Source organism: Chenopodium quinoa, unplaced genomic scaffold (genome assembly GCF_001683475.1).
Source record: "Chenopodium quinoa cultivar QQ74 unplaced genomic scaffold, ASM168347v1, whole genome shotgun sequence".
Taxonomy (NCBI): domain Eukaryota; kingdom Viridiplantae; phylum Streptophyta; class Magnoliopsida; order Caryophyllales; family Amaranthaceae; genus Chenopodium; species Chenopodium quinoa.
The window spans coordinates 1384326-1397220 of NW_018742556.1; the positions used below are offsets into that span (position 1 = coordinate 1384326).

The 12895-nt window shown below is 31.2% G+C and overlaps 1 protein-coding gene across 1 annotated transcript; it reads left to right on the forward strand.

Annotated features, from left to right (window-relative positions):
* The first annotated feature begins 372 nt into the window (after nucleotides 1-372).
* LOC110720313 (protein NRT1/ PTR FAMILY 7.3-like) lies at nucleotides 373-5743 on the forward strand. Its single transcript, XM_021899316.1, has 5 exons — nucleotides 373-399; nucleotides 3253-3373; nucleotides 3475-3692; nucleotides 3859-4421; nucleotides 4543-5743. The coding sequence occupies exons 1-5, from the start codon at nucleotides 373-375 to the stop codon at nucleotides 5384-5386; spliced, it is 1773 nt and encodes a 590-aa protein (XP_021755008.1). The 3' UTR covers nucleotides 5387-5743.
* Nucleotides 5744-12895: the final 7152 nt, after the last annotated feature.

Genomic DNA, 12895 nt, shown 5'->3' on the forward strand with positions numbered 1-12895 from the left:
TCCTATTATCTAGTGAAAATTAATTTTATTTATAATTTTTTTAAAATTAATTTTTTACCCACGTCATATAAGTAGCGGTGCATTTAATAATTAATTAACAAATTCTACAAAAATAAAATTAAAAAATAATAATTAATTAACAACTTTTCTCTATATATATGGGACGTTTTGTTCACTCTTTCAACTTCACTCTCACATAATAACAGCGCAAATTAAATTACAAAATTTGTTTTAAAATCTTCCTTCTTTCTCTAAGACCTTCTTTGTAATTTTATCATCAAATTACTTACCTTAATTATTCGCAAGTATATATAAATTTGTTTATATATTTTCTTAGACGACGACAACAACATCGTAGCGTAAGTCGTAACAATGACTTGGTTCAAGATTTTTCAAAAGGTACGATACATGAATTTCTTGATTTTGATGTATGATAAAGTTTTTGTTTGATTTTAAAGCATGCATGTTTATTAATTTAATTTGTATGGATAAAGTAATTACCTTTCTTGTTTGTTTAATGATCATTCGGAGTTTAAAGTGTTCTTTAATTGGTTTTTTTTTTTTTTTTTTTTTTTTTTTTAAAGTGTTCTTTAATTTGTTTTAACTAGCTAACTTTTGGCCCGATTGTATAAAGGAAACTCGTGGAGTTTTAAAAAAGGGAGAACATGGGGTTACATTAATTTATAATGATAAAAGGAATTTATAAGTTGCGAGGATGATAGAAATTATTTCGGTTTAGAGTACGTTTTATGAAGACAATCACCGTCTAATCAGAAATTAAATTTAAGGATGGAAGGAATAAAACCTTTTCTAAAGAAGATCACATGACACTAATGCTTATTTAAAAAATAAATAAACCTCTCGAAAAAGGAAAGATAAAAGGAATTGTGACACGTGACGTCAGTGATTCAATTAAGCATTTGGATATGGATATGATTTGTTGTTGTTTTCTTTAACATCGGAAGTTTCATAGGTTTGTAGAAGGTTATAGACCTTCCACGGAGATAGGACCCCGGAACACAATATAATTCATGGATACCTTTTTTTCTCCATAAATTTCTCTCATTTTATTATGGAGTATCAAATATCAAGCATTTTACTCTTTTAGCATATATTACCTCTGTTATTTGCAACATTTGACATAAAATAGAGAAGAAAAATATCTAACCGTAGCAAATAATGTAAGTTGGAGGTAGTACTTCGTATTTGGCATAAATATGGAATAAAGACACACCTACAAACATCAACTAATATAGCTAAACGGAACAATTTCTTGTTGTCTATCACCAGCTAGGTTGTACTTTATGAGTAATGTATCAAATGTTTAGCTAACCTTGTACTTGATGTATGTACGTCAATCAAATTTCAAGAGCAATGGTTGCTTGATGGACATATATAGAAAGAATTGAACCTAATTGATAGTGATCTAGATTTGTCAATCAGATGTAGAGATTGGTTCGGTGAAGTTGGTAGGTTTGGTCTATTTTAAAATAGACTCATGTCAAATTATTGTGTCCAAGCAAATCAAATTTAAATTTGATTTTTTTTTTCCTTTTCAGATCAGGTCGGTTTTTTAACACTGCCTATTGGTCTCGAATAGAAGTAGTAGATGAACATCTTTACTCTTTATTCTATCTTGGGAAAAAAAAATCACTAGCATATACCTTTGTTACTTAAAAATTGATCTATTTGAAATTTTTTAATCTTCAAGAATCAAATTAAACGGTAAAAATCACGAGCGCCCCGGGCGTTAGATAAAGATAAATTATATTGGTTAAAATAGTATTAAGTTAGGAATTCATGACAAAATCACGCGTCGTTCGGTGTAATTAATGTTAATTTTACTCTAATATTTACATTTTAATTCTCTTATCTAACGCCCCGGGGGCGCTCATTAGCTTTTGCCAAATATCATATCCTTCGTATAAGATTATTATGACAGGGCGTTATGACTAATTTATCAGATCATAACGTGATTACATTATCTATGACATTAATGAATATTCATAATCATAGTTATTAATTTTGACCCAATAAATATACTGTGCAATCTTTTTGGGATTAGAGGGAGTGTATTTATTTGATGAAAGTACCACCAAAAAAAAAAAAAAAAGCAACCAATCCAAAGTACAAGTCCAAATAAATACGGGGTAATCCTAACTACCAACCATATAACTCAGTAAAAGGCTGTAATTTAATGTATGTACCTAATATTTACCTCAAAATCATCAACAAACTTTGTTCCACGTGTACTACTCAAATTGAAAAGAAGAGAATTGTTGGCCACTTGGCTTATACAATTCAACACGTTGCATATTATATAAGTGTGTCCTAGACTTGGTAAAAAATGATGATGTATAATAAAGGAGTTCGTTACAATACTCCATAGAACAGAGCCGAACCAAACTCAACCCGAATTTAAAACTGGATACTCGATCTCGATAATCTATAGTTACACTTAGACCTTTGCGATTTTTGATACACATCTTTTATATATTGAAATTATTTCAAAACGAATCCAACAACATTTATAAAATATGCTTTCGATCTTTACAATGATATATTTTTTAGTTAAAGTTTTTAAACGTTGATTACCAAAGTTGATATGTAACCATAGAAAAAAGACGAATGTAGTAACTTCGAAAATAATGCTAATCAAAGATATACATTGCATGTAGACATTTAGTAACAAGTTTGTTGAGCAAACCTAGTGAATCACTTAAAAGACTAATAACATTTTGCCTAAACTTAAATTATTTTTATTTTTGAAAAAAAAGAAAAAAAAAGATAAAAGAAACAAAAATAATTCAAGTTCAAGTTAAAGTTAATTATTTAAAGTACATCAAATTTAAAGTTAAAAACAATATATATTGTACCCTTTGATAGGTCTTAAATTAAAATTAAGAAATTTAATTTGAAAACCTTCTTTCTTAGCCTAGCTAAATTTGTCAATTTATAATCTACATATACATTTCAGTGCACAAATAATACACAAATAATTTAGATATAGTGGATATGTACACGGTTAGATTATTTTAAACCTCTCAAATTGCATGGTTCAATTATTGTATACCTTATTTTTTATCTTTGAATTGATTATAACAAGTTTATTAAGAGTTAAACGGGTTCATTAATGTAGCGTATACGTATAATTGTTATCGTTACATTTTCATCACATACCATGTTTCCGTATTTGTAAGTGTATGTTTGTAGACTGTAATAACTCGTATTTACGTTGTTTTTGTTTATTAGGAAAAGATAAGAGATGAAAGTGAAGCAGTAGAATACACTCTTGATGGAACTGTTGATTTATATGGTAAACCAGCAGTACGTGGTAAAACCGGAAGATGGACCCTTGGTATCCTAATCTTAGGTATCATTTCGGATTTATTTTTGCAATTGAGTGTTCATTTTCGCAGTCATTTAGGTGTCATGTAACTAAGATATTTGAATGTGTGACAATTATAATTGCAGTGAATCAAGGGCTTGCTACATTGGCATTTTTCGGCATAGGAGTAAACCTAGTGTTGTTTTTGACAAGAGTGGTAGGACAAAGTAACGCAGATGCAGCGAACAATGTTAGCAAATGGACTGGAACTGTTTATCTATTTTCCCTTCTTGGTGCCTTCCTTAGTGATTCCTATTGGGGTCGATACAAAACGTGCACGATTTTTCAAGCAATCTTTGTCCTTGTAAGTTTCTAGTGTTATATTGCACAACATAAGTACATATTGTAACACATTAAAGGATCGTTTCGTTGTTAGATGAGATGGTACACTATTAAGTTTGTTACATTGTTAGATGAGATGGTACATAAGTATATACGTACTGATGCTTTAAACTTTTATGATGTTGCAGGGCTTGGCATTATTATCATTATCATCATACTTATTTTTACTTAAGCCAAGAGGCTGTGGAGTTGAGCTAACTCCATGTAACTCCCACTCTGGCTTCCATGTCGCGTTGTTCTACACTGCACTATACATGGTGGCCCTAGGGAATGGAGGGTACCAGCCAAATATCGCGTCATTTGGGGCAGATCAATTTGATGTAGAACATCCTAAGGAAAGACACTCTAAAATCTCCTTCTTTAGTTATTTCTACTTGGCTTTCAACTTAGGATCTCTATTTTCCAACACTTTATTGGCCTACTATGAAGATCATGGAAAGTGGGCACTTGGGTTCTTTGTATCAGCTATTATTGCCCTTATTGCTTTGATACTTTTCCTTGGTGGTACGCCTCGTTATAGGCACTACAAGTCTCTAGGAAACCCTGTTTCGAGGTTTGGCAGAGTTCTTGTGGCTTCCTTAAAGAAATGGAAGGTCCCTGTACCGGAAGAAGGAGATAGTTTGTATGAATTGGATGCAAAGACGTATGTTAAAAATGGAAGGAAAAAGATTTTGCATACCAAAGGATTATCGTAAGTCTTACACCTTTGCTCCTTGTTATATATGCAACACTTCAAAGAGTTGGAACAATTAGAATGTGCTTTTAATCTATTTTAGCAAATTGGTTGTTTATGATTCATTGTAATGTCACAGGGTCTTGGATAAAGCTGCGGTTCCTACCTCATCAAACAACGAAAAGAACTTGTGTACTGTCACACAAGTCGAAGAAGTTAAATGCATATTAAGGCTTCTCCCAATATGGGTTTGCACTATTATGTACTCTGTAGTCTTCACTCAAATGGCTTCCCTCTTTGTGGAACAAGGTGCTGTGATGAAAGTAACCATCAAAGGTGGCTTCCGCATTCCACCAGCTAGCATGTCTGTTTTCGACATCCTTAGTGTTGCATCCTTCATCTTCATCTTTCGTCGTGTTTTGAACCCTCTTGCCATTCGATTGAGGAGTAGAGGTCTTACTGAGCTTCAAAGAATGGGAATTGGCCTCATCTTTGCGATTTTATCTATGGTAGCTGCTGGTACTGTGGAGGTTTACAGGCTGAAATATGCGGTAAAGGATTGTCAGGATTGTGAAGAGGCTAGTACTCTAAGCGTCTTTTGGCAAATACCTCAATTCATGCTTGTTGGTGCATCGGAGGTTTTCATGTATGTTGGTCAGTTGGAGTTCTTCAATGGACAAGCACCCAAAGCATTAAAGAGCTTTGGGAGTGCACTTTGCATGTTGTCAATGTCATTCGGGAACTATATGAGTAGCATCATAGTTACTTTACTTATGAAGATAACTGCACGAGGTAGCAATCCAGGGTGGATTCCGGAAGATCTAAACAATGGTCATCTAGAGAGGTTTTACTTCTTGTTGGCAATTCTTACCACAATAGATTTCATGGTGTACTTGTACTTTGCTTCATCATACAAATATGTTCAATGTGAAGAACCAGGAGAAAGTGATGGTGATGAAGACAGTGTCGAAATTGATGTCTAGTAGAACTTAGATGTTAACCAAAGTGAAATGACTTTCTTCACCTAAAAACTGAGGAAATGATCAGAAAATTGTAGAACATTTTAGAGAAGGGAAGCAGCATAAAGGCGGGCAAAACAAGCAAAGGCAGAGTTGGTTTCCTGATGGATGCGTCGTGAGCTTTTGTACATAGGGTCTCTTGTTCAGTATGTAATCAATAAATCTGTTGTTGTTGAGGACTGGATTATGGTAGGTTTGTTGTGTTTAGCATAGTGCAAACTTTGATGCAATGCTTAAATCTAATTAATTAAAATCTGCTGGTTGTAGACAATGTTATTGCTTCTTTATTTTATGCATGATCAATGTCAAGTATTATCAGACATTGCAAAGCACAAACATGGAAAATCTGGTTCCTTGCATTTAGCTCGCGGCTAGGAAGACTGGTCGCAATCTGAACAGTACCACCCACCCTTATCCTACCACTGTCAACTTATAGGCGGCCTTGAGCTTTTGGTCATTTGAAAAGAAGGGGGATTAATACACAATGCAAGTGGTGTGAATTCATTATCGATGGTCTTTAATTTCAATTAAATTGCATATTCATTAGGAACACCATGCACATTAGGCTCTTACGAGCACCATATCATCTTTGCCATAAACGATTGTATATCTCAGGCTACAATGTAGACGGTTTTTTGAACGGCACAAATGGCTTAAAAATGAATCAAACAAAATTTCATAAATGAACGATATCAATCTGATTGTCGAAACAGGTAAACACATCAACTCTTGACACTACTTACAAAGCATTTAGTTCCAGGACTTGTGAGCCTCAATAAAACAACTCACTTGTCCGAAAAAAAAAAGAGAGAGAGAGGAGGGGGAGGAAGCCCAAAGCTTTAAGGGTAAATTTAAGTCAAAAGCTAACAATGCCTCACAATATGCCATCTCAAAGCTAGGCCGAGAGACGGGGAACCTACATACATGCTCATTACAACATTCAACGGACAAGCAACTTTCCTTTTAGTTGTCAATTTATCTTACAAGTATAAAGCTAATTGATCATCAATCATATGCATAATTGCATACAAATATACGAAGAAAGTACTTAGCCCTAGTAGAGGTGATGAGTGGGATGACTTTTAAACTGTGATCAAAGAAGATGGCAACAGTCAACAAGTCAAGTTCAGTTCTTTCTTTGTCTAGACCCAGAGAGACCCCGAATCAGTCTAGGCCCAGAACCAGTCCATCCCAAGTTCCCCAACTACAAGTCCTCTTGAAGACCAGACTTGAACAAGCTCGGCTAAGTGTTGAACCACCTTAAGCCTGGCTTGTTCCTGTCCCATGGCAAATAAAATCAGCATATTAATAATATCAGCATACTCAGAATACTCTTATTTTTTCATGTTCAGAAAAATTTGTTATTTGCACATGAATAAAATCTTTCTACGATTAGTGTTATGAACTAATTCTATTGGTGAATGAAAAATATGTATTTTTATACTCTAGCCTCTTGAGAACTAACCAAGCAATGTACATATTAGCTAGAGTAGACAAGAATGCAGAACGTAAAAATTTGAAAAAATGTCAAAATTGGCAGACTACTTTCTTCAGTATATCATCACCATAGCCCGGGGGTGTGAAAGTTATCAATTCCTTTAGTTTAATCAGAATCTTCTTCAGCGAGGATGTTTATCATATTCCTGGGAAACACAAATGCACTAAAGTTATATTATAAGTGTAGTTGGGTAGGGCTTGGAAATATCTTTCCAACGATATATTATAAGCCCAATTTCGATGAATAATGAGGAAATTATGACCAAAATACTAAACTGGACCCAGTTTGATTTTTATATGCGGCCCAATGACTTAGAGGAGGGCCTATTATTAATTATCATTCCTAAAGCTATTAGGATTGATTATAGTCTTCTAGAATATTCTAGAAGGTTCTCTTAAATCCTAATGGAGTTATGATTGATAATTATATTTCAAAGAGTTTGAAATTGAATAAAACTACTCCTTTTTAGAATCCTTGTTTTGTACGAAGTGGAATATATTCAGATTTTATTTTCGTGTCTCATAATCTTTATCCAAATTTTATATGGTTGGATAGATCTTCAAATTATCTTTCCAATGATATATTATAATATTCACAAATTTTTGTATGTGGCTGGCCACATGGTGTGGCCAACTTACATAACGGGCCTGTTGTGTTTTAGGCCCAACATATAACAGACCTTCATTAAAAAAATAACGGACCCATTTCATTCCCCGTTATTTTTGGTTTCAACCGTTTAATTTGAATTTGCAATTTTCGTATATCGTGTCCTCAAACCGCCATTATTAGTAGTCTTTTCATTCTACCGCCATTACAGTTTCTTTCTACTTTTCCTCTCCTTCTGCATTTTCTCTCTTTCTTTACATTTTCTCTCTCTAAAATTTGTGTTTTTTATTTTCGTTCGCTTTATTTTACTGCTAATTTCTCTCCTTTTTCGAAAATTCTAATTAGTGTTTTCTGAATTATTGAAAATGGTGAAATTGAAGATCATCAATCGCAAAGGAAAGAAAGGATCGTCTGGTTGTAAAATTGTTGATGCAACAGGTATTTTTTAAATCTCAATTTGTAAAATTTTAGAATTTTTATCATTGAAATTTTTATCATTGTTGTTGTTTTTCGATTGTTGTTTTGATCAGGAATTACTTGTATTTTGTCAAAAAAAAATTTATTATTGTTGTTTATTCTAGAAATTTGACTTAGGTTTCTTGTGTTTTATTTCAGTTTTCTTGTATATTCATCATATTTTGTGTATATTTTTTGTATTTGTGTTTTTTTTATTGTTTTGTGTTTATTTTTTTTTATTTTAGGGTTATTTGTTTCATGTTAGGGTTTATTTTGTTTCTGTTGTGATTTTTATGTTTTGATTTTAGGGTTACTTGTTTTATGATTAATTTTTTTTTGTTTTTTTACCTTTGATTATTGATTTGATTTAGGTTTATTACTGTTATTTTTAGTTACTTGTACATAGAGTTAATTGTATGTTCTATTAGTGTTACTTGTATATTTATTATTGTTACTTGTTTGTATATTTATTATTGTTACTTGTATATATTTATTATTGTTACTTGTATATTGTTACTTGTATATTTATTACTTGTAATTAGAGTTACTTGTATGTTCTATTATTGTTACTTGTATATATTTATTATTGTTACTTGTATATTTATTACTTATAATTAGAGTTACTTGTATGTTATATTAGTGTTACTTGTATGTTTATATTGTTACTTGTATATCTATTATTGTTACTTACTTGTATATTTATATTGTTACTTGTATATCTATTATTGTTACTTACTTGTATATTTATATTGTTACTTGTATATCTATTATTGTTACTTATATATTAAATGTAAAGGTATTATTTGATGTTACTTGTTTAATATTACTTGTGTGATATACTTTTTTATAGGGATTACTTGTATTGATTACTTGTTTTTTAATTACTTATTTTATATAATACATTAGGGTTTCTTATATGTATAAGTAATTGTACAGGTTCTTGTGTTTGTTTTAATTTGTGAATCTATTTTATTTATAGGATGTGGAAGAGAATTACTTGTTAATGCAGAGGGACATGAAGTTAATGTCTTATCAGTTTGAGCATTATGTTGAGTCAATGAAGCAGCAATGGAAAGCTGTTGAAGTTAATTCACAATTACCTCAAAAGGATAAATCTCCTATGCTGTCTCAGTTAGATCCCATTTATAATGATCAATCATTTTGGGATCAAATCGATAAGATTGTGAAACAGAATCTTGAAATGAAGAAAGTTCTTGATGAAATGCCTATATTCAACCTCTTTTCTGTCTCTGATCCTCAACTTGAATCAAGTGTGTTACCAGTTGATGATTTTCTAAACATTAATAAAAATGTTGCTGCTGAACAAATTCCAGTTGAAGAGGTTTCTATATTTGATGATTTCTTGGGTGCTGATCGTGCAAAATTAGTTGTTGAAGATGTTTTGCAAAAGATTAATTTAGAAGAGATTTATGATAGTGAGCCTGCTAATGATGCACAAGATTTGAATGCTGAAAAAGGAATAGCTACTGCTGAAGATATTCCTCCTACAGATGCCCCTATTGATCATGAACAAGTTCCTGGATCACCAACTGCTCTTGGTGGAAAAATATCTTCTGTTGGTTCCGTTCCTGAATTTAATCCATTGGTTATAGTTCCATTCAATCCTATTGTCTCAAGTCAGGACATTGTTTCAACTAGCCAAGACAATATTATAAATGTGACAAGTCAAGACATTTTTCAGAGTCTTGAAACATTTGCTTCACTTCCAAGTCAAGATTTGGTTTCAACTGAGGTTATTTTGTCCAGCCAGGAGATTAATCCATTTGAGATTGTTGTGTCAAGTCAGGATATTGACCCAACTTAGGAAATTTCTGAAGATTGTATTGCTCTTTCTACTCAAGAAAATACCCAACAAATTTCTGAAGAGATTCATCCTGAAACTCAAAAATTTCTTGATGAAATCAGAGAAATTCAGAGAAGTGATAAACCTACTGCTTCTCAAAGAAAGTTATCTGCCAAATCTGCTACCTCTTCTGATCTTACCAAAAAAAAGTCTACTCAGAAAAAGAATCCTCAGAAAAAGTCTTCCACTCAGGATAAAGGAAAAAAGAGAGAAAGAAAAGAAGTTCTGACCTCATTTGTGGCAGGTTGCACTCCTGAAGAATCTATGAAAATACTTAGAGAAAAATTTGATGAAGCTGGGATGGCAGATGGTGAGGAGATTAAAATTTTTGATGATAGTGCAGTTCAATTTGCTGAATTAATTAGCTGTGATATTGACTGTGGTGCACATGGTGGTTATAAATTACAGTTAATATCAAAATTTATGAGGCTTAATTGCAAAAGAGTATCAACAATGAGGAGCTTACGGTTGATGGTTGCAGATTATTGTTTTGTTCAGAAATATTCTGGAATTGATATGTCGTAAGTTATTTTACCTTTTTACTGTTTAATTATTATATTATTCTGGAGTTAATTATGCTGGTTACATGTTATTGTTACTGATTTTTGATAATCATGGCTATTACTTGAGGTTACTTGTATTTTTGCTTATTTGTAAATTTATGTTACTTGTACTATTTGTTACTTGTATTTAATTACTTGTATTAATAGTTACTTGTATTTTTGTTTACTTTTATTTGGATTACTTGTATAGTGGCTATTTTGATAAGTACTGGCTATTTTGATAAGTATTGGTTACTTGTATTTAGGTTACTTGTAATGAGGTTACTTATATTACATAGTTTATATAGATGTTACTTGTATTATATGGTTACTTGTATTATAGTTACTTGTATTTTGTACATATAATAGTAACTTGTATTATATGGTTACTGGTATTATTTGGTTACTTGTATTACATAGTTTATATAGACGTTACTTGTATTATGGTTACTTGTATTCTGTACATATAATAGTAACTTGTATTGTATGGTTACTTGTATTGAGGTTACTTGTATTACGTAGTTTATATAAAGGTTACTTGTATTACGTAGTTTATATAAAGGTTACTTGTATTATATGGTTAATAGTATTATAGTTACTTGTATTATAGTTACTTGTTACTTGTATTGTATGGTTACTTGTATTGATGTTAATTATATTATATGGTTACTTGTATTATAGTTACTTGTATTATTATGTAATTTTTATATAGTCAGAGGTTACTTGTATTAAATGTGTTACTTGTTATTGTAGACTTGTAACTATTCTAATAATTGTGATTACTTGTTATAGTGCATTATGGTTACTTTTATGGTTTTGAAAAATTTACTTTGTTTCTTGTAGGTTTTATGTGTTACTTGTAAATTCTGGTTATCTTTCTCTTACCTATTTATTGTTTATGGTGAAACAGGGAGATTCTCGTGTATTATAATGAGTACTACAATTTACCTAGAGAAGAATTGTTGACATTGTTTCAGAAAGAATTAATTTCAAGTCGAATTTTGGACTGTTTTTTTATCTTGCTGAATTATGTTGAAGTTAGACAAAATAATGATAAACCAAGATTCTTTTTTGGTGGTGAACATATGGTAATTCTTTAATACTTTTAACTAATTTTTAAATTTTTAATTTATCTTTCTATTTGAAATTGTTATATTTGTTTTTTGTATACAGTTGCCTCTTTTGCGTTGTATATATAATGGAGAAGACTGCATATATGAGAATGAAGTGTTCGGAGCATGGGATATGTGGACTGAGTCAGTTCAATGTTGTGAATTAGTAGATGCATTGCTGGTATGATTTCATTTTACTGTTTTGATTTTGTTTCTTGGAATTGATCGATATATTTGTACAAGATAGTTAATTTGAAAGTTGTTTTTGTTTTTTGTCTAGATATTCCTACCAATCTATTACGGCAATAGTTAACTTGAAAGCTATTTTTGTTTTTTGTCTAGATATTCATACCAATCTATTACGGCAATCATTATTCAGCTGTTGTCATCAATTTCTACACTCAAACTGTTGATTATTTGGACAATAAAACTTATGCAATGCGTGTTGAAGTTGAAAACAAAACAAAGAAAGGGAAAGATGCTAATAAAGAGGGTGCTAAAAAATTCAAAATCACTACAAGTTTTGATGAATTTCACACTGAGTATTATACTATCACATGGTATTTGGTAAGTTGTATTGATTATTATTGTGGTTACTTGTATTGATTATTATTGTGGCTACTTGAAATTCTAAGTTATTTATTGCAGTTACTTGTTTTGGTTTTACTGTGGTTACTTGTACTATTACTGTAATTACTTGTACTGTGTTTTACTTGAAATTTTGATTAATTTATTAAATATATTTGTTTAGTATTACTGTGGTTACTTGTACTATGTTTTCTTAATAAAAATGGAAATTATGGTAATTGATTAACTGGAATTACTTATATAGGATAACTTGAAATTATTTAATAGAAACAAAATGCCATTGTTATTGGTATATTTTTTTTTTCCAGAGGCTTTATATATCTAAATATCTGGTTCTAAAAGGCCATGATATTGGAGAATTTGTCAAGGATTTCCAAATTCGTATGATTGCACTTGATTCTCAAAAGTGTGCTTCTGAAACAAATGATTATGGAGTTTTTTGTATGTACCATTGTGCTACATATGAAGGGAAACCTTTTAAATGTAAAAGTTTGACTTAGGTACTTGTCTTTTTACTTTTTATTTAATTTTATTTTTTACTTTTATTTGATATACTATTTATTTTTGTAAATGTATACTGTTTTATAGGCATTGGAGAGGCGTCGTTTTAGAGCAGAAATACGTGCATCTCTGGTTTTATGCAATTTGAATTTAAGACGACCTAATGTTTTGCAATGTGTGAATGATTTTTGTGAGAACAATGAAGAGATTTATGTTGAAGTTATTCTTAATGAGAAAATTGCAATTACTAATAGTATGGTTCAGCAAAGTAAGAAGGCGAAGAAGACTAGTCTATCTAAAAGCCGG